The sequence below is a fragment of the Amyelois transitella genome, chromosome 4, assembly GCF_032362555.1.
Source record: "Amyelois transitella isolate CPQ chromosome 4, ilAmyTran1.1, whole genome shotgun sequence".
Classification (NCBI taxonomy): Eukaryota; Metazoa; Arthropoda; class Insecta; order Lepidoptera; family Pyralidae; genus Amyelois; species Amyelois transitella.
This window is the reverse complement of record NC_083507.1, coordinates 354,293-373,493: the sequence shown is the minus strand read 5'-3', so window position 1 is coordinate 373,493 and position 19,201 is coordinate 354,293. Positions and strand designations below refer to the sequence as shown.

At 38.6% G+C, this 19,201-nt stretch overlaps 1 protein-coding gene across 4 annotated transcripts in view; it reads right to left on the bottom strand.

Annotated features, from left to right (window-relative positions):
* LOC106132932 (uncharacterized) overlaps positions 1-19,201 on the bottom strand; it is a 76,871-nt gene that overhangs the window by 25,716 nt on the left and 31,954 nt on the right. For all 4 annotated transcript variants that reach the window (XM_060954638.1, XM_060954635.1, XM_060954636.1 and 1 more), the window contains 5 exons: positions 15,904-15,999; positions 13,712-13,875; positions 11,970-12,162; positions 9,608-9,762; positions 1,821-1,951 (listed from right to left, as the gene is read on the bottom strand). In XM_060954638.1, the coding sequence (XP_060810621.1) occupies positions 1,821-1,951; positions 9,608-9,762; positions 11,970-12,162; positions 13,712-13,875; positions 15,904-15,999 (739 nt within the window). The remainder of the gene's footprint in view (positions 1-1,820; positions 1,952-9,607; positions 9,763-11,969; positions 12,163-13,711; positions 13,876-15,903; positions 16,000-19,201) is intronic.

Here is a 19,201-nt window from a genome sequence, read left to right as displayed (position 1 = left end):
ACCAAAAGATATGATAATTATTAAGCCATATCTTTTGAATAACTAATAAAAAAAAAAAAAACAATTTATCAAAAATAAGATAGCCTTGTAAGTTTGTGTGTTTGGTAGATACTGAATCGATTATTACACCATTAGTAAGCTGCACTATTCGAGATAGCTCTATGTATAGTTTTGTTTTAAAATAAATCTAATCCTATAAATTAAAAGGTGCATTTCTAGATTTCATTACTACGCAAGCATAATAGGGACGATGACAAGATCTTAAAACAATATTAATAAGTTAATAACATGATAGAATGTACGTTATTAAATACGTTACGTAAATTTTTAAGTTTAATTTTGACGCCCTATGTATATTTTATATATTCATTCAAAGTACGATGGGAAAGTCCATCCTAAAGTTCAAAATAAATTTAAAAACAAAACTATGCCGGCAGTGAATAAACAAAAATATGGAATAACTTTTATTAAGACATCATTTCCATAAATTCACTAATTCAGATAGATGCCATACAAGTAAAGTTCATGACGCGAACAAGAAACGCAGTTGTGACGTCACACTTGAGTAGCGTTTAGTAAGGGGCGTTTTGGACAATTGGTCCAAATAATGTGTTGTTACTGCGTATATAGTTTATTATTTATTGATTGATTGATGTCAAATAATGTTGACCAATGTTTTAGTTGTTGTGAAAATAGATTAACACCAAAAAAAAAAAATTGTCATCATGTCTATTATACTTACGATTAAAAGTTATTTCATCATCAAGATAAATTTACGGAGATAAATTTTATCCTTTAGTTTACAGTACATAATTGTAATTAATAAATTCATAAAAACCGGCCATGTCCGGAGTCAGGCCAGCACCAAGGGTTTAGTACCATCATCACGTTTGTAACTTAATTCATTCATATAATTACGTCTCTATCCCTTCTATGGTAGACAGAGCCAGCAGTCTTGAAAGACCGATAGGACATGTTCAACCGTTAGGTTTAATCATCGAGATTGAAATAGGCTATTTGACTGTAATAAAAATATACATTTCTTTTGTGTCATCAGTCTTAATATTATGTTTTTGGAGCGAATTGTAATAATGCGAGATAAAAATATTGTATTATTTTAACAAAATCCGTCTCCGAAAATTAGGATTTTTTATGCAGCTGTCACATGACTAAAAACGACCGTTGGGGAAAGTGATTGGCTTGTGACGTAGATAACGCGTAAACAGACTGTGGATCGTACCGTACCTTGATGTTCGCTATTATTTTTCAAGATTTTATAAGTGTTTTATCGCTCAGGATTGCTCAGATAACATAGGTATTTAATAATGGAAACTAATTTCGAGAAAGCTGACATCTAGACACTGACAAATAGATGGACTTATAGTATAGATATACATAAAATCTTTTTCCCGGAGGTGTAGGTATATGGATTTATCTTATCTTAAAAGTTACGTTCAAGTTTCTAAAATCGTTTATAACAAAGGACCAAAAAAATAAAAAATAAATAAACAACATTTGTTATTTCAAAGATAAATAAGGTTATTACCATTGGGTAATTAACATCATTTTCACATAACAACATCAATTTTATTTGTTAACAAATAAAATTTTAACGATCGGTCGAACTCGATTTGTGCAAGGAAGTCATCAGATAACGGTTTTGAGTCTCGGTTTGACACGGAAACAAAAAGAAATGACATCATGCCTATTGATACGGAGTCAGATACGTCCATGAAAAGGTCTGAACATTGGGTCGGGGTTTACGATCTGTAAAAGTTATCGTCGCAACAGCAGCTGGCAGATAAGATAGAGCGGAGTACCTGTCGGCGAGGGCGGCGAGCGCGCGGCGCACGGCGGGCTCGGCGGCGCCCCGCGCGGCCTCCACGTAGCCCAGCGCGCGCTCGTAGTCACCCACGTCGCACAGGCGGCTCGCCAGCACCAGCTTGTACGTCTGCGGAACGAACACGCTACGTGTCAATCTAAACCAGAGAGTCCCAAACTTATTTTGTCTACTTTGAGAATAAATATTTTTTAGCGCCCCCATTTTTTTACCTATATAAAAACCACTATAACTTCAAATTAGTTTAATTAATTATTGTGACCTATATATGTATATAATGCCTCTACACAACGCCCCCATTTTCTTTCTGGGTCTCTTACCGCCCCCCTTGACACCTGCAGCGCCCACAAGGGGGCGTTATCGCCCACTTTGGGAAAGACTGATCTAAACCATGAAGCATTTTATGAGTCGAGTTGCACCTAAATTTAACATTTTTAATCATTATTATGGGACACTTCATATCGCTTTATAATTTTCATGTCTAGATTTATTGATTTATATTAAGTTAAATAATAATTTATGTATTGGCAATTTTAAATAGATCTATGTACAGAGTGCACTGAATTTTGATTTGAGTTCAAATCAAACTATAATTCTTGACGCGAGCTCAAGCCAAATGTTTTTATCATTCAAGTAATCATCAGTCCTATAATAACCCTTCTCACAAAGTACTTTCTTTACATACTCTTTGAATTTTTGTTTAGGCATATCAAGAACAGACACCATACTCTCTAATCTAATTGTATACATTTTCTCATAAATGATTTACTGACTTTGCTAAGCCTATGATACGGCATAACTAATTTATGTTTATAACGTTAATTTCTATCAGTTGTAGCACTTGTTTACTTTTTGGAAGAGAGAGGTATTTATCCAAAAATACATTATAAGATCAAAAATGTACTGGGACGCTACTGTAGGTATGTTTATTTTCTTAAAGAGTTGTCTTAACGAGTCTCTTAGTCCTAAACCGTAAATTGCGCGAACGGCCCTTTTCTGAATTAAAAAAAAAGCATTAAAATCCGTTCAGTTGTTCCGGAGATAAACGCGTGAACCAACAAACATACAGACTTTTTTCAAATTCACGTATGCGTCCTGTATGCGTTTTAAGAGTCCTGTGTGCGTTTTAAGAGTCCTGTATGCGTTTTAAGAGTCCTGTGTGCGTTATAAGTCCTGTTTGCGTTATAAGAGTCCTGTATGCGTTTTAAGAGTCCTGAATGCGTTTTAAGAGTCCTGTGTGCGTTTTAAGAGTCCTGTATGCGTTTTAAGAGTCCTGTTTGCGTTATAAGAGTCCTGTATGCGTTATAAGAGTCCTGTATGCGTTTTAAGAGTCCTGTATGCGTTATAAGAGTCCTGTATGCGTTATAAGAGTCCTGTATGCGTTTTAAGAGTCCTGTATGCGTTTTAAGAGTCCTGTATGCGTTTTAAGAGTCCTGTATGCGTTTTAAGAGTCCTGTATGCGTTTTAAGAGTCCTGTAAGCGTTTTAATAGTAGTAGTTTTTAACTTGAGTGGTAGCTATCTGGCTGTAGAAGTATTGTTCGTACAAAAAGAAAGAAATAATGCGTTACCTTTTGAATAAGGATAAATCGAAGCAATTTTCCAAAATGGTTTCCGTTGGTCATCTCTATTGGGCAAAGTGATTAATTACTATCTAAAAATTATTTAAACAAACTTCAACTTCTATTCATTCATTTGATCACGTCTATATCTCTTGCGGGGTAGGCAGACCCAACAATCTTAAAAGACTGATAGGCCACGTTCAGCTGGTTGTCCAGCCTTGACATTTAGTTTTTTAACTAAAAATTTCTAAAAAATTATTTATATGGGAAAACAACGTTTGCCGGGACAGCTAGGTATGTATATAAAAATAACGGGTATAACGGTGTGTTTTATGTTTACATATATCTACATGTATCTATATGCTGTATATTTTTCGTTACAGGCGTTTTATCACAGTACCGAAAGAAGAGCCGGGGACCCTCAACCGGCTGCTGTTTCAAGTGGAACTGGCCCACTGGCACTACTTGGACTACCACTGCGAGGAGGGCCCCCACCGACAGTGCGGCATCAGATTGTTTGCTGCTCACCTATTTCAGGTAACGTATTCGCTTTAAGAACTAATACAACAAGATACTTGTGAAACCCCTTATTCACGAACTTTGACAAGACATATATGTGTGAACTTCTCTGGCTTCATATCATTCGAATTAAGAAGACAACTTTGGCAATCATTTAAAACTCTATTGAGCCTTAATGGCACAAAAGGTGAACTTTATTTTGATACCATTGTCTAACAGTGTAGACACGCGAAATATTTATTGAAATGTTATATGGAAGTATTAACAAATATTTTATTTTACAGCATGTACCGGAACTACGACAACACTTAGGCAATCTACAAACGTTTATAACGATATGGAAGGAACATAAAAGGCGTATACCAAGCTTTGGAGCCATCATGCTGAATATGGACTTGACGCACGTGTTGCTTGTACAATCTTACTACAAGAACGTGTCTTGGGGGTTCCCAAAAGGCAAGATGAATGAAGGCGAGGAGCCTTGGGAGTGTGCCATTCGAGAAGTAAGTTTCCTTACCAATGTTAATTAACGAAAGAAGTACGCAGAGATTGTATATTCATACTATTTGTGTCCAGCTCATCAACATTTCAATTGTCATCAGTAGCTTATATATTATGTTGTTTTTTCTTCTCAGGTTCTCGAAGAAACTAGTTTCGATATAAGCAACATGATAGATAAAGATGATTTCGTCGAAACAATCGTCGGGGAACAAAGGGTGCGCCTTTACATCATTGCGCACGTCCCCAACCATATCAAATTTATGCCGAAATTAAAAAATGAGATAAAGTCCATTAACTGGTTCCCGTTATGTAATTTACCCAATAAAGTGGGTATCCACCCGAACGGCTTTCTGATGGCAATGCCGTTTTTGACGGAGACCAGAAGATGGGTTGCAGAAAAGTGGAAAAAACGTGGAAGCGGTAAAACCAGACGTGCAGCGTCACCATCAATTACTCACAGGTCACATAAAACAGCATTATTTCTAGAAATGAGAAATATATTAGAATTTAATCATTCAATAAATCACAAAAATGGCGAAAAGAAAATGGAGCCCTCATGGAGGAGTTAAATAAAAATAACTCTCTACGAATTGGGACATATGCAAAGATATGGAAGGAACACGAAGGAACTGGTATGGCCGTGTGGTTCCCGGCCCCAATGAAAAAAGGATAGGACTCCGCACTCCATCTCTTTCCCATGGATGTCGTAAAAGGCGACTAAGGGATAGGCTTACAAAATTGGGATTCTTTTTTTAGGCGATGGGCTAGCAACCTGTCACTATTTGAATCTCAATTTTATCATAAAGCCAAATAGCTGAACGTGGCCATACAGTCTTTTCAAGACTGTTGGCTCTGTCTACCCCGCAAGGGATATAGACGTGACAATATGTATGTATGTATGTACCAAGTTTTGGACCCATCATATCAATAGGCATGATGACAATTTTTATTGTTTTGCTATCAATCTAGTTTTACAACAACTGAAACACTGGTCAAATAATGTCATCAATAAACAATAATCTCCCTGAGATATACGAGGTAACATAACACATTATTTGGACGAGTCCAAAACGCTTGTATTGCATGGCAGCTACCTTAATTATTGCGTTTATGGACATGATGTCTATATTTTTGTTTACTCACTCCTCCTGGCATAGTTATATTTTAAATAATTATGAATCTTTTAAATGGACTTTCCCATCGTACTTTGAATGAAAATAAAACAAAAAAAATCAAAATGAAAGCAATCACGTAACGTTTTTAATTACATGTATTCTATCATGTTACTAACTGACTTATATTGTTTTAAGACCTTGTCATCATCCCTATTGGAAACATGTAGCGAGCGTATATTCATACTATTTGTGTCCAGCTCATCAACATTTCAATTGTCATCAGTAGCTTACATATCGCACTTTCGCTGCAACAAAGTCACAACGATTACGATTTATAGTAGGTTTAACATCTTTACAATATTAATTAACTTCTTTACTGATGTTTTTGTTGCCCCAAGTAAAGGTATGATTCAAAAACAATTTGGCATACTTGGTTCGTTTTTGCAATTTTGGCTATTTGTGACTTTGTTGCACCGAAGGTGCGATATGTTGTTTTTTCTTCTCAGGTTCTCGAAGAAACTAGTTTCGATATAATCAACATGATAGATAAAGATGATTTCGTCGAAACAATCGTAGGGGAACAAAGGGTGCGCCTTTACATCATTGCGCACGTCCCGAACGATATCAAATTTATGCCAAAATTAAAAAATGAGATAAAGTTCATTAACTGGTTCCCGTTATGTAATTTACCCAATAAAGTGGGTATCCACCCGAACGGCTTTCTGATGGCAATGCCGTTTTTGACGGAGACCAGAAGATGGGTTGCAGAAAAGTGGAAAAAATGTGGAAGCGGTAAAACCGGACGTGCAGCGTCACCATCAATTACTCATAGGTCACATAAAACAGCATTTTTTCGAAAGCCGAAGCCCTCATGGAGGAGTTAAATAAAAATAACTCTCTACGAATTGGGACATATGCAAAGATATGGAAGGAACATAAAAGGTAGACACGCGAAATATTTATTGCAATGTTATATGGAAGTATTAACAAATATTTTATTTTACAGCATGTACCGGAACTACGTCAGCACTTAGGCAATCTACAAACGTTTATAACGATATGGAAGGAACATAAAAGGCGTATACCAAGCTTTGGAGCCATCATGCTGAATATGGACTTGACGCACGTGTTGCTTGTACAGTCTTACTACAAGAACGTGTCTTGGGGGTTCCCAAAAGGCAAGATGAATGAAGGCGAGGAGCCTTGGGAGTGTGCCATTCGAGAAGTAAGTTTCCTTACCAATGTTAATTAACGAAAGAAGTACGCAGAGATTGTATATTCATACCATTTGTGTCCAGCTCATCAACATTTCAATTGTCATCAGTAGCTCATATATGTTGTTTTTTCTTCTCAGGTTCTCGAAGAAACTAGTTTCGATATAAGCAACATGATAGATAAAGATGATTTCGTCGAAACAATCGTAGGGGAACAAAGGGTGCGCCTTTACATCATTGCGCACGTCCCCAACCATATCAAATTTATGCCAATTTTTAAAAAATGAGATAAATGCAAAAAAGCATTTTTTCTCGAAATGAGAAATATCATTAATCATTATTGTAATGTTGATAAGCCGTACAATTAAAGCCTAAATTATTTCATGTATTTACTTAATCTATCCATTAATGTGAACTGTTTTGTCATTATGTGCCCGAATTATAACTGGAATACTGTGTTTTGTAAAATGGATTATTATTTTTTTGTACCTTATGTCAACCTTTTTTTTTAACTCCCACAGTAATTCAACCTGTTGTTGGCTACTCGTATAAAGTTTTGAGCGCTTTACAAATTTCACATATTTTGTAAGTACTGTGGACCACATAGAAAAAACTAACTACCTAGATAACTTCTGTAAAACAAAACTCCAATCATCATCCTCCTCTTTTGATGTCGGTTCAATTTCTAAGTTCTACTAAGTGTAACAACAACACTTTATTGAAAACCGCAGCAAAATCGGTTCAGCGGAACGCGAGATAATCGTGGACAAACATACATACATGTATGTTTATACATATATACGAACATACATATATGTATGTATGTATTTATGAACTCACACTGACATCTATCTACATTTAACATGCGTTTATAGATCACATGGAATACTACCTTGGAAACAAAATTATAACTTAACTTTACTTTTTTATGTACTCGTATGTTGCACACTGTACTTATTGTACAGTCACCCTGCATGAAACCGTATGACGCGGTAATAGAGGTAGGTTTGCAGTGAATTTGGGTAGGTTTTTGTGCTGTTGACTGTATTTTGGCAGACGCAGCGACGTTGGGTTTGTTAAGATATGAGCAGTTTTCTTTTAAATAACTGACCCATACTTAACAATATAAAGAGAGAGAAGATGTGCAAGATGTGGCCTATCAGCCTTTTCAAGACTGTTGGCTCTGCCTACTCCGCAAGGGATGTAGACGTGATTAAATGTATGTATGTAAGGTGTGCACTATTAACCGACTTCAAAAAAGTAGGAGGTTCGCAATTCTAGTCTCTCAGTGACTAGGTCAGGCCAGGAGCGCATTAAGCTAACTTAAAAAGAGCTAATGGACAAAAAAAAGATATAAAGCACTATATACGAGTATATAAAGCACCTTCCTATAGTATATAAAGTCCCTATGGCTTCAACATCACATGATGTTGGTGTGGTTCCCGGCATCAATAAAAAAAGAATAGGACCACTCCCTCTCATTCCCATGGATGTCGTAAAAGGCGACTAAAGGATAGGCTTATAAACTTGAGATTTTTCTTTTAGGCGATGGGCTAGCAACCTGTCACTATTTTAATCTCAATTCTACCATTAAGCCAAACAGCTGAACGTGGCCAATCAGTCTTTTTTAAGATTGTTAGCTCTGTCTACCCCGCATGGGATATAGACGTAAATATATGTATGTATCACATGATCCAGATCTTCCTTTTATTTTTCGCCAAAAGAAAATCATCAGGTTCATCAGGTTGAACAACTTTTGTCAAGACGTCTTTTCCATAATTCGGATGATTTAGCTGGTCTATAATGATTCTACATCAGGTGTACCAGATCTTCGATTTTTATACCCAACAAAAAAGTGCTCATCAGATTGAACAACCTTTGTTAAGACGTCATTTCGATATTTCCTTTAGTTTAGCTGAGTTGTTATGGTTCGATATCAGCTGTACCAGATTCCAAAATAAATTATACCCTATACGTTGGCCAGGCATAAGAGCTATACATCAAAAAAAGCCTAAATTATTCATTCAAATCCGTTCAGTAGTTGCGAAGATTAGCATGCTCGGTTAATATTTTTATATCGTTATAATTTTTTTTTTTAATATATTCAACGCACAGACATAAATTTTTACTGTAACATAATATGTATTGATTTGAGGAATTACTTGTGAGTAAAAGTACAAAATTCGACACTAAACGAAAGACAAGTTCCAAAAATTGAGAAAAACAAAAACGCTCCATAGTCATTGAGATGCCAGATGTGAGAGAAATGGTCATCGGCGGCAAATGGCATCAGCTGTGGCTGGTCGGCCATGTTGTTGCCTAAGCCCTTAAACAAGCGTCCGTGGCTGTTCTATTTGACAGCATTTTTTTTTTTAAATTTATTTAAGAAGATTTTTAACTCTAAACAGCATTTATGAGTACAATTTTTCTTAAGTATGACTTAAAGTGTCTTAAAATTTAAATAACCGTCATGAATAAGGCTGTAAGAGTTTGTCTGAACGATGCACGTTAAATCTGAATTCTATGTCATCTATTTGTCTAAGTCTTTTTAATTTGCAATATAGCGAGATCTGAAGCTTTAGAACTTTACACAACCTTCAATCATCTACATAGTAGATTCACAATCTTTAAATATAAAACTGTGCTCACAGTGAATGACCAGAGATTTTTTTAATTTGACGACTGTGTGCCTTGCTGTGACACATTAAACTTCATTTTCGTACGGGCGTACGATTTTGTTCGATTCGGACACTCTTTCACACTGAGTACCGATAGAAAAAAAAAAAGAAAAATAAATTCAAAAACAGAACAGAACAAAGAAAAATAAATGTAATTCAAAAACAGAACAGAACACGTACATGCATTGACTCGATGACGAAGTCCTGATGGAGCGACAGCGCGTACTCGTAGATCTCGGTCGCGAAGATTGCCTCGTTGGTCGCGAACTGGCTCAGCGTCGGCGCGTTGTGGTCCGCCAGCAGCAGCGACAGTTGCGGTATTGACGTCACCGGAGCTGAAATTAGTTTCAGGGGGGTTCGCTGTTTCATACAAGTCATAAAAGTAGTGTGTTTTGTCTTCCCAGATGGTTCTAAAAGTCAATGAAGGGAGAGGCTAATAGACGTGGGTTTCTTCTTATAGGCGATGGACTAGCAACCTGTTCCACGTTCAGATATTTCATTAAATAGCTGAACGTGGCCTTTCAGTCTTCACAAGACTGTTGGCTCAGATTGCAGGTGACGAAACAAATAACACAATGTGCTTTATTAACTTCACTGTAATTGGTATCATTAACACTTTTGTATAAATATTCAACACACAAACTATGAACTGCAAACAAAATAGTGAACTCAAGTCTTGAATTTAACAATTACGCGGTATTCTCATTTTAATTTGTTTTTCTTTTTTTTTTTCATAAACTGCCTATTACCATTAGGTACTCCTGACTATCAAATGAGGTTGCTTATTCTCTTTTCAAACATTTATTTGAACCGTTCATCCTACTTATATCATAAATGCGAAAGTTTGTAGGGATGCATAGATGTGTATATGTTTATTTCTCTTTAACGCAAAAACTACTACTATACAAATTTTAATGAAACTGTGCAGTTACATAGGTTACATACATACATATGATCACGTCTTTATCCCTTACGGGGTAGACAGAGCCAACAGTCTTGAAAAGACTGATAGGCCACGTTCAGCTGTTTTGCTTAATGATAGAATTGAGATTCAAATAGTGACGGGTTGCTAGCCCATCGCCTAAAAGAAGAATCCCAAGTTTATAAGCCTATCCCTTAGTCGCCTTTTACGACACCATGGGAACGAGGTGGAGTGGTCCTATTCTTTTTTTTTTTATTGGTGCCGGGAACCACACGGCACATAGGTTACATATTGGAATAATATAATAAGTTATTTTTTTTAAATAATATATTCATAAAATAATAACTGTCAACTAATTCGGTGAAATATCACTATTTGAATCTCATTGCCATCATTGTGCCATAAAGCCGAACGTGGCCTTTGAGTCTTATCGAAACTGTTGGATTTATCGACGCCGTAACGGATTAAGACGTGATTATATATGCATGTATGTGTATGTCGGTGAAGAATCAGCCCTTTGAGAGCTATTTCGGCTGCACTGTTTATTTGTTCACGCGGAAAAAGTCGCAGATAACAGATTGTATCCTCTGACACTCAGCGACGAACAAAACAGCAGAACGGATTTCTCTGAAATTTGGCACAATTGTAATGATAAAGACTTATTTAATATAATCTTCGTAAAAGGCGATTACGGGAACAGGGAGTAATGCAGCTTTTACCATGATGATGGGTTAGGTTCTCCTGAAAAGGTTGCTTTGTCAAGACTTTGCTTCTTTGCTTCGTGTAAAAACCTGACTCACCCAATCCAGGATCCAAGGTTTCCTCACGATGTTTTCCTTACCGTGAAAGCATCGGTTAGTATTTAAACTAATGTAAATAACTTTGAAAATATTCATCGGTACATGGCCGAGGTGGGAATCGAAACTGTGCCTTTATGCGCATGCTCCTTATTGCATCAAAATTCGTTGTTAATTTTGAAGATCTAAGCAAACATACATACAGGAGCTCATTAAAGCTCCGTATCTGCGCAAGCTCCGATCGACTATTATATAAGATTCACAGATGAAGCTAGCAGAGATCGTGGCAAGTGGAAAGATGTAGTATCTGCCTACCCCTCCGGGGAAATGGCGTGATTTTATGTATGTATGTGAATAAGCAGATATGTATTAATTTGATGATTGTGTGCTTTATTGTAAAAGTTTAAGATCCTTTATCGAAAGAATTGGAGAATTATTATTAATTTTGGTTGAAATACCTTTGAGCGGGATTGTCGGTTTAAAGATGTCATGTCGATGTGTGTGAGCTAAGGATGCTACGAGTAGATTATAGATGATAGTTTAAAAGGACGATATCGATTAAGGGCGGTTCCAATTTTTTTTGGCAAAAGTTATTATATAAATATATGGGTTTTTAACCGTCAACGGAGCACCGCTCGGTCACCCAGTTACGTTATTCTATAGCGCAAGCTGCTATGCTGGTCTGGTTGCAAAGAATAAACCTATTAAGTGCCAAGTTAAAGTCAATCTAGCCTCACAAACTTGACAATCATATTAGAGGCGACGGGCTAGCAACCCGACACTATCACAATCTCAATACCATAATTCCGTCACGTAGCCGTACCTGCCTGCAGCGGCTGCAGCGGATGCGGCTGCGGCTGCGCGCCGGCCGCCACGCGGCAGAACTGCGCGCTGTAGGGCCGGCCGCGCGCCGCCAGCGCCGCGCCCAGCGCCGCCAGCGCGCGCGCGCCGCCGCCGCAGCTGGCCGCGTTGGCCAGCACGATGGCGGCGTGCGGCCGCCAGTCGCCCGCCACGCACTGCAAGCGGACGGTCATCCGTGCTTATTTATTTATTTACTCATTTATGTACACATCGAGACTGATAAACACAAGAAACAAAATTACAATGGTACTGCTTATTTCAAAAGAACATCTCTTCCAGCAAACCCGAAATAGGAAACATGACTTACATACATACGGGACAAATTACACAGATTGAGTTAGCCTCGAAGTAAGTTCGACACTTGTGTTACGAGACACTAACTCAACGATACTACATTTTATAATAAATACCCAGGCCAATCAGAAAAAGTTCCTGGCCGGGATTCGAACCCGGGACCTCTGGTGTCACAGATAAACGTACTACCGCTGCCCCACAGAGGCCGTCAGATTATATACTGATAAATGTTATTTTCCCACTTGGCTTTCATCCCGGTTGCATCCTCACTACTCTGGAGAGGAGCCCGGGGTATGTCTTTGACCATGGATCCTGGATATGGTGAGACAGGTTTTTACACGAAGCGACTCCCGTGTGACCTCCGCAACCTTTGTAAGGGAATCTAACCCGTATTGGATTCGCGTGCGCAGCGGGTCGGGCAGGAAGCGCGCCTATACCTAGACGACAGCCAGACAGTTACCGAGGCGGCGGGCGCGGCCTGCTGCGCGGCGTACAGCGTGTGCAGCGGGTCGGGCAGGAAGCGCGCCTATACCTAGACGACAGCCAGACAGTTACCGAGGCGGCGGGCGCGGCCTGCTGCGCGGCGTACAGCGTGTGCAGCGGGTCGGGCAGGAAGCGCGCCTATACCTAGACGACAGCCAGACAGTTACCGAGGCGGCGGGCGCGGCCTGCTGCGCGGCGTACAGCGTGTGCAGCGGGTCGGGCAGGAAGCGCGCCTATACCTAGACGACAGCCAGACAGTTACCGAGGCGGCGGGCGCGGCCTGCTGCGCGGCGTACAGCGTGTGCAGCGGGTCGGGCAGGAAGCGCGCCTATACCTAGACGACAGCCAGACAGTTACCGAGGCGGCGGGCGCGGCCTGCTGCGCGGCGTACAGCGTGTGCAGCGGGTCGGGCAGGAAGCGCGCCTATACCTAGACGACAGCCAGACAGTTACCGAGGCGGCGGGCGCGGCCTGCTGCGCGGCGTACAGCGTGTGCAGCGGGTCGGGCAGGAAGCGCGCCTATACCTAGACGACAGCCAGACAGTTACCGAGGCGGCGGGCGCGGCCTGCTGCGCGGCGTACAGCGTGTGCAGCGGGTCGGGCAGGAAGCGCGCCTATACCTAGACGACAGCCAGACAGTTACCGAGGCGGCGGGCGCGGCCTGCTGCGCGGCGTACAGCGTGTGCAGCGGGTCGGGCAGGAAGCGCGCCTATACCTAGACGACAGCCAGACAGTTACCGAGGCGGCGGGCGCGGCCTGCTGCGCGGCGTACAGCGTGTGCAGCGGGTCGGGCAGGAAGCGCGCCTATACCTAGACGACAGCCAGACAGTTACCGAGGCGGCGGGCGCGGCCTGCTGCGCGGCGTACAGCGTGTGCAGCGGGTCGGGCAGGAAGCGCGCCTATACCTAGACGACAGCCAGACAGTTACCGAGGCGGCGGGCGCGGCCTGCTGCGCGGCGTACAGCGTGTGCAGCGGGTCGGCGCGCGGCTGCGCGTGCAGGAAGCGCGCCAGCACGAGCTCGCGCGCGCGCCGCGGCCCGTGCGCCGCCAGCTGCAGCGCGTGCCCCCACAGCCCGCACTGCATCGCCCACTCTGGAACATTCGCCCGGACACCGATACAGATCGATTGTGTTCTTTTTTTAAAAAGACAATAAATATTTGAACCTGAATCGTAATTCAGTACACTGTGTACATCAATTTATTTGTCATTCCATTCCATTTAAACATTATACGGCGGCAGTAAACTTAGTTTTAAATAATTTATTTCACGTTAACAAATGTTGTGAAACCAAAAGAAATGTCAATAGGATATTTGACTGTTTAGAAAGTTGTTTATAAAGGTTGAAATTTAAATAGCGCGCCAAAAACGCTCTCATAGTAATGGCCGACGGATAAACTGTGTGACGTCACACGCAAGTAAACTGATTTATCATTAGGTGCAGTTTCAGTAGTTACAGTGATTTTGATTATATTTCTCTCAATTTATCAAACAAAATGGTTTATAAATGGTGTGTACTACACACCACAATGTACAAATACTTCAATCAAAACTCCGCAAAAAGTGTTTGTGTCGGTTCCAACGAATCCAAAAAGATGAAAGAAGTGGTTGCTGTTAGCTCGAAGAGATCCAAAGAGTATTTTATCGCATTCAAACTTTTTTTATGTTTTTAAGCAAAGGATATTTCACAGGAAACAAACTAAATAGTACACTAAAACATAACCTATAAAATAAATGCTGCGAAATTTCTGTGTGAAATGGCATTAAGATTTTCTTATAAATAATTTCTTTAAAATACTTACACAGCTGTTTTAACATTCTTAAGTTCTGCACCATAATAATCCGCGTTGTTTTTGAAGAAAAGTGCAACCATAAATGCATCAATCTCAGGTAGGTTTGTGTTGTCGGCACGCACAAAATTTTTGTCCATTTTGAATACAAACACCAGGAATTTCTTTCACTAAACTAATAAAATGAAGTTGAAATAGTTCACTGTCACGAAATAGCTCAATATCTGAGATAAAACATTAATAACACACAAGCTACACAGGTGGAGTTGACGTTTACTTGCATGTGACGTCACCGGAGTTGTTACCAATCACAGAGCGTTTCGGTCGTTCAAAAGTATTTAAAAATTATTGTATTTTTCAAACGAGTTATCGCCAAAAATATGCTTATTTTAGTACAAATGAAAGTAAAACACGTTCTGTTATATTATTATCTAATAGGATTCTCACAATTCGTAGCATTTTTTCAATAGTGTCAAATAGCCTATTATTAAATGATGTTTGACATTTCCATTATGATGAATAAAATTTTGAATTTGTGAGAGATGTGATGGTGGGACATATACAGCTAGAAAAAAAATACGCCGTTTTTTCTACGGCTTTTGAAGCGATTTGCCGGTATATAAACATGAAAAAAAGGGCTCAAGACTGACTTTTTGCTATTTATTTATTGACATGGTATATTCCTACTCAAGAACATGCCCTTCGCTAGTTCAAATTTATCACTTCAAATCTTCATAAAACTTCCAAGATTGGTTTTATAGCCTCGTCCAAAATAAGGCTTAGAAATCACCTCTTTTTTTGTCTCTATATTTAACAGAAATTTTAGACAAAATTCATTCCATTATAACCATATTGATAACAGTTTAGGCATCGACTTGTTTAATACAAGCAATCATAGACCGAGACTTTACACACTGGGGTCAATATTTGGGTCGACAATTATGAATAATTGACACTTTTTGCTTAAAATATTATTTTCTTCTTAAAGCTGCAGTGATATGCTTTTTTATTAATGATAGAGGTGTAGTATATTATTTTGATTATAACTTTTCTGTCAATCAAACTATTTATATTTTTTCTGTTATAATTAGCGAGAACCTGTAATTGACAATTCGTTACCTTACCTGGTTTTATAATGGATTTTTATTTTTAAAACTGTTCATTACACCAATTGACCAAACCTGGCCAATTCTTCTCTTCTCTTCGTTCAATTGTGGTCGAGCGCGAAGCATATTTTCCTCTACACTCTACAGTATAGCATGCCCATACATACATAAATTGTCGTAACGGCTCATCGCATTATGGAGCGTGTAACAATCGTGTGCGGCTCACCGATGGCCTCCTGCCGGTTGCCGTATATCAGCAGCTCGCGCAGCCGGTCCAGCGCCTCGGCCTGCTCCACCGGCGGCTGGCTCCCCTGATCCAGTGCTGGAAATACAATTTACTAGTATACATATGGTCACGTCTATATCCCTTACGGGGTAGATAGAGCCAACAGTCTTGAAAAGACTTAATAATAGAATTGAGATTCAAATAGTGACAGGTTGCTTGACCCATCCCCTAAAAAAGAATCCCAAGTTCGTAAGCCTATCCCTTAGTCGCCTTTTACGACATCCATGGGAAAGAGATGTAGTGGTCCTATTCTTTTTTTGTATTGGTGCCGGGAACCACACAGCACAAATATATACAATTTACACATTTATTTAATTATTTAATATTAACACACAAAACAGATTACAATCACAAATAGGTTATACAATGAGGAGCTAAGAGCTTAGGTCTAAAATGTAATCCAAAAATAATGTGTGCCTCACACACACAATTTTTTGAAAATTATAATTACTAGCGAATACGTTATGTTTAATAAAAATATTTGGGCATTTAATAAAAATATTGAAACTGTAGTTATCTTAATTAGGAATCTTACTTATCCATTTAAGTATACATTCGAACTAACGGGTTATAATAATAAGAGGTACTGTTTACGAATACCTGGAGGGAAAAGCTATTATAATTCAGGTTGCGAGATCTTAATCTGGTATTAAAGTTCAGGAAAAGAAGATTGGGAAAGTCCAAGAGACTGAACAAGCTGGTCCCTTTGGATTATAACAAACAAACATTAAACAGATAAGACTTCTTTTTTCAAATTCATGCTCGCTTACTATTTCTTCATACATACATACATACATGAAATCACGCCTCTTTCCCAGAGGGGTAGGCAGAGACTACATATTTCCACTTGCCACGATCTCTGCATACTTCCTTCGCTTTATCCACATTCATAATTCTCTTCATGCAAGCTCGGCGGTTTCGGGTACTCTTGACCTGACCCTTTGCCAGGACGTCCTTAATATGATGATATATGAGAGGTCTAGGCCTTCCCACTCCGACCTTTCCCTCCACACTCTCCTTGTAGATGTTGTGAATGAAGTGTTCCACTTCTTAGATTTTTATATGCTAACAGAAAATGGTCTTCAGGTTGAACAACGTGAAGATGTCTTTTCGATATTTCCTATAGTTCAGCTGAGCTGAGATTCCAAAATAAATTATACCCTTTATGTTGGCTCGACATAAGAGCTATACAACAAAAAAAGTTTAATTCAAATCTGTTCATTAGTTCCGGAGATTAGCGTGTACAAACAAACATACAAACAGACAACCTTTTTTTCAATAGCTCAGTTACTATTTCTGCATCGTAATTTTTTAATGTACGCTCGCGTTCATAATTGCAGTAATAGTTCGCAAAACTTTATAGCTTGCAGTCAACGCTATCACTCACACATTCACACAAATAACTGCACACCTACTTACATTACATACATACATATAATCACGTCTATATACATTGCTGGGTAGACAGAGCCAACTGTCCTGAAAAGACTGATAGGCCACGTACAGCTGTTTGGCTTAGTGATAGAGTTGAGATCCATATAGTGACATGTTGTTAGCCCATCGCCTAAAATAAGAATCTCACGTTTATAAGCCTATCCATTATCCGTTTATGACATCCATGGGAAAGAGATGGAGAGGACCTATATTTTTTTAATTGGAACGGGGAACCACATGGCACTAAAACATTAATAAGTACAACAAAAGGAGCTTTATTTCTCGACCATTATGTCGGTTACTTTAGGTGCTCGAAGAGAACAATTGAAATAGTTTAACTACCTTTTCCGGTGCTAAACAAAACGAGAGACAAAAACTTTTGTTTTGTTGAACCAAAATTGAGCAATTGTGGCTTTGAGGCGAACAAGTGATAAATTTTGAAAAGGTAGGCGTCATTTAGACTGCAACTAAAAATAACCACCAATTTGGCAAGCATTTAAGAGCCTATGCCTCGGTGGCGCAGCGGTAATACGCTAACCTCTATTGGCAGGGCACTGCCGTGCCCCCAGATATATAAAATAAAAATAAACTAGTCGTTCGTCACGACCTTGGACCTCGTGACCACTTACAAATTACTCAGATAACTCAAGCCGAGTTAAGTAAGAAGTAGTTTAGTAAGTTCGAGACTTGTGTAATCTAACGAAACCATAACAAATACAGAAATGACGCCTTAACAAGAGCTTCTCAGCCCGATGAGCATTTTCTGATGAGGTATGAAAATCGAAAATCTTTAAGATCTGCATCTTAAAGAAATGACCATGACGATTCAGCTAAACCATAACATATAAAATAATAGTTTAAAAAAAACTAAAAAACTACGCTTTTATTGCTTATCGAACTAAAAAAATAGAAAATAAAAATTAATGACAAAGGAATTATAAAACAGTAGTAGCAAGTCGAACAATCAGTTATAGTCAATTACCTCCGATTAAAATTATAACAAAATTATATTTATTTAAACAAAACAATTTAAATCGGAGTAAAAAGCGTGGGGTGCATTTTACTTCATTTTCATAACTCTCTTGTCATAAATATATGCTAATAGAATGATTTTAATATTTACTACATCAAGCACCCCACGCTTTTTACTCCGATTTAAATTGTTTTGTTTATAAATATAATTTTGTTATAATTTTAATCGGAGGTAATTGACTATAACTGATTGTTCGACTTGCTACTACTGTTTTATAATTCCTTTGTCATTAATTTTTATTTTCTATTTTTTTAGTACGATAAGCAATAAAAGCGTAGTTTTTTAGTTTTTTTTAAACTATTATTTATTTTCTATTTTTTAGTTCGATTAGCAATAAAAGAGTAGTTTTTTAGTTTTTTTATACGATTATTTTTTGGAAGTTAACACTTCTAGTATAACTATCTTACTAGAAAAGACCTTCGCAACCATCTAAGACAAAGAGATAACAACATAATATACTGACATAATTAACATGCAACAGACTTTTTCCAATATAGATCATTGTATGAATGTCGCGCCTTGTTTTTCTGAATGAAAATTATTTTCGTTTTAGTCAGTGATTTATGGTTCGATATATTTGTATTATATTTAATTCCTTCTTTATCGACTGTAAATCCAAAGCTAGGCCAGGACTGACCTTGACACAAAATCAATCAGAATAGATATAACGGGCAGAGAGAAAAGAAACCGAGGGATATATGAACACAATCAAAACGAGATGCAAAGTTCCAGTTTGGTTTTTTCAATTCATTTTTGTTAATAAGATTTAAG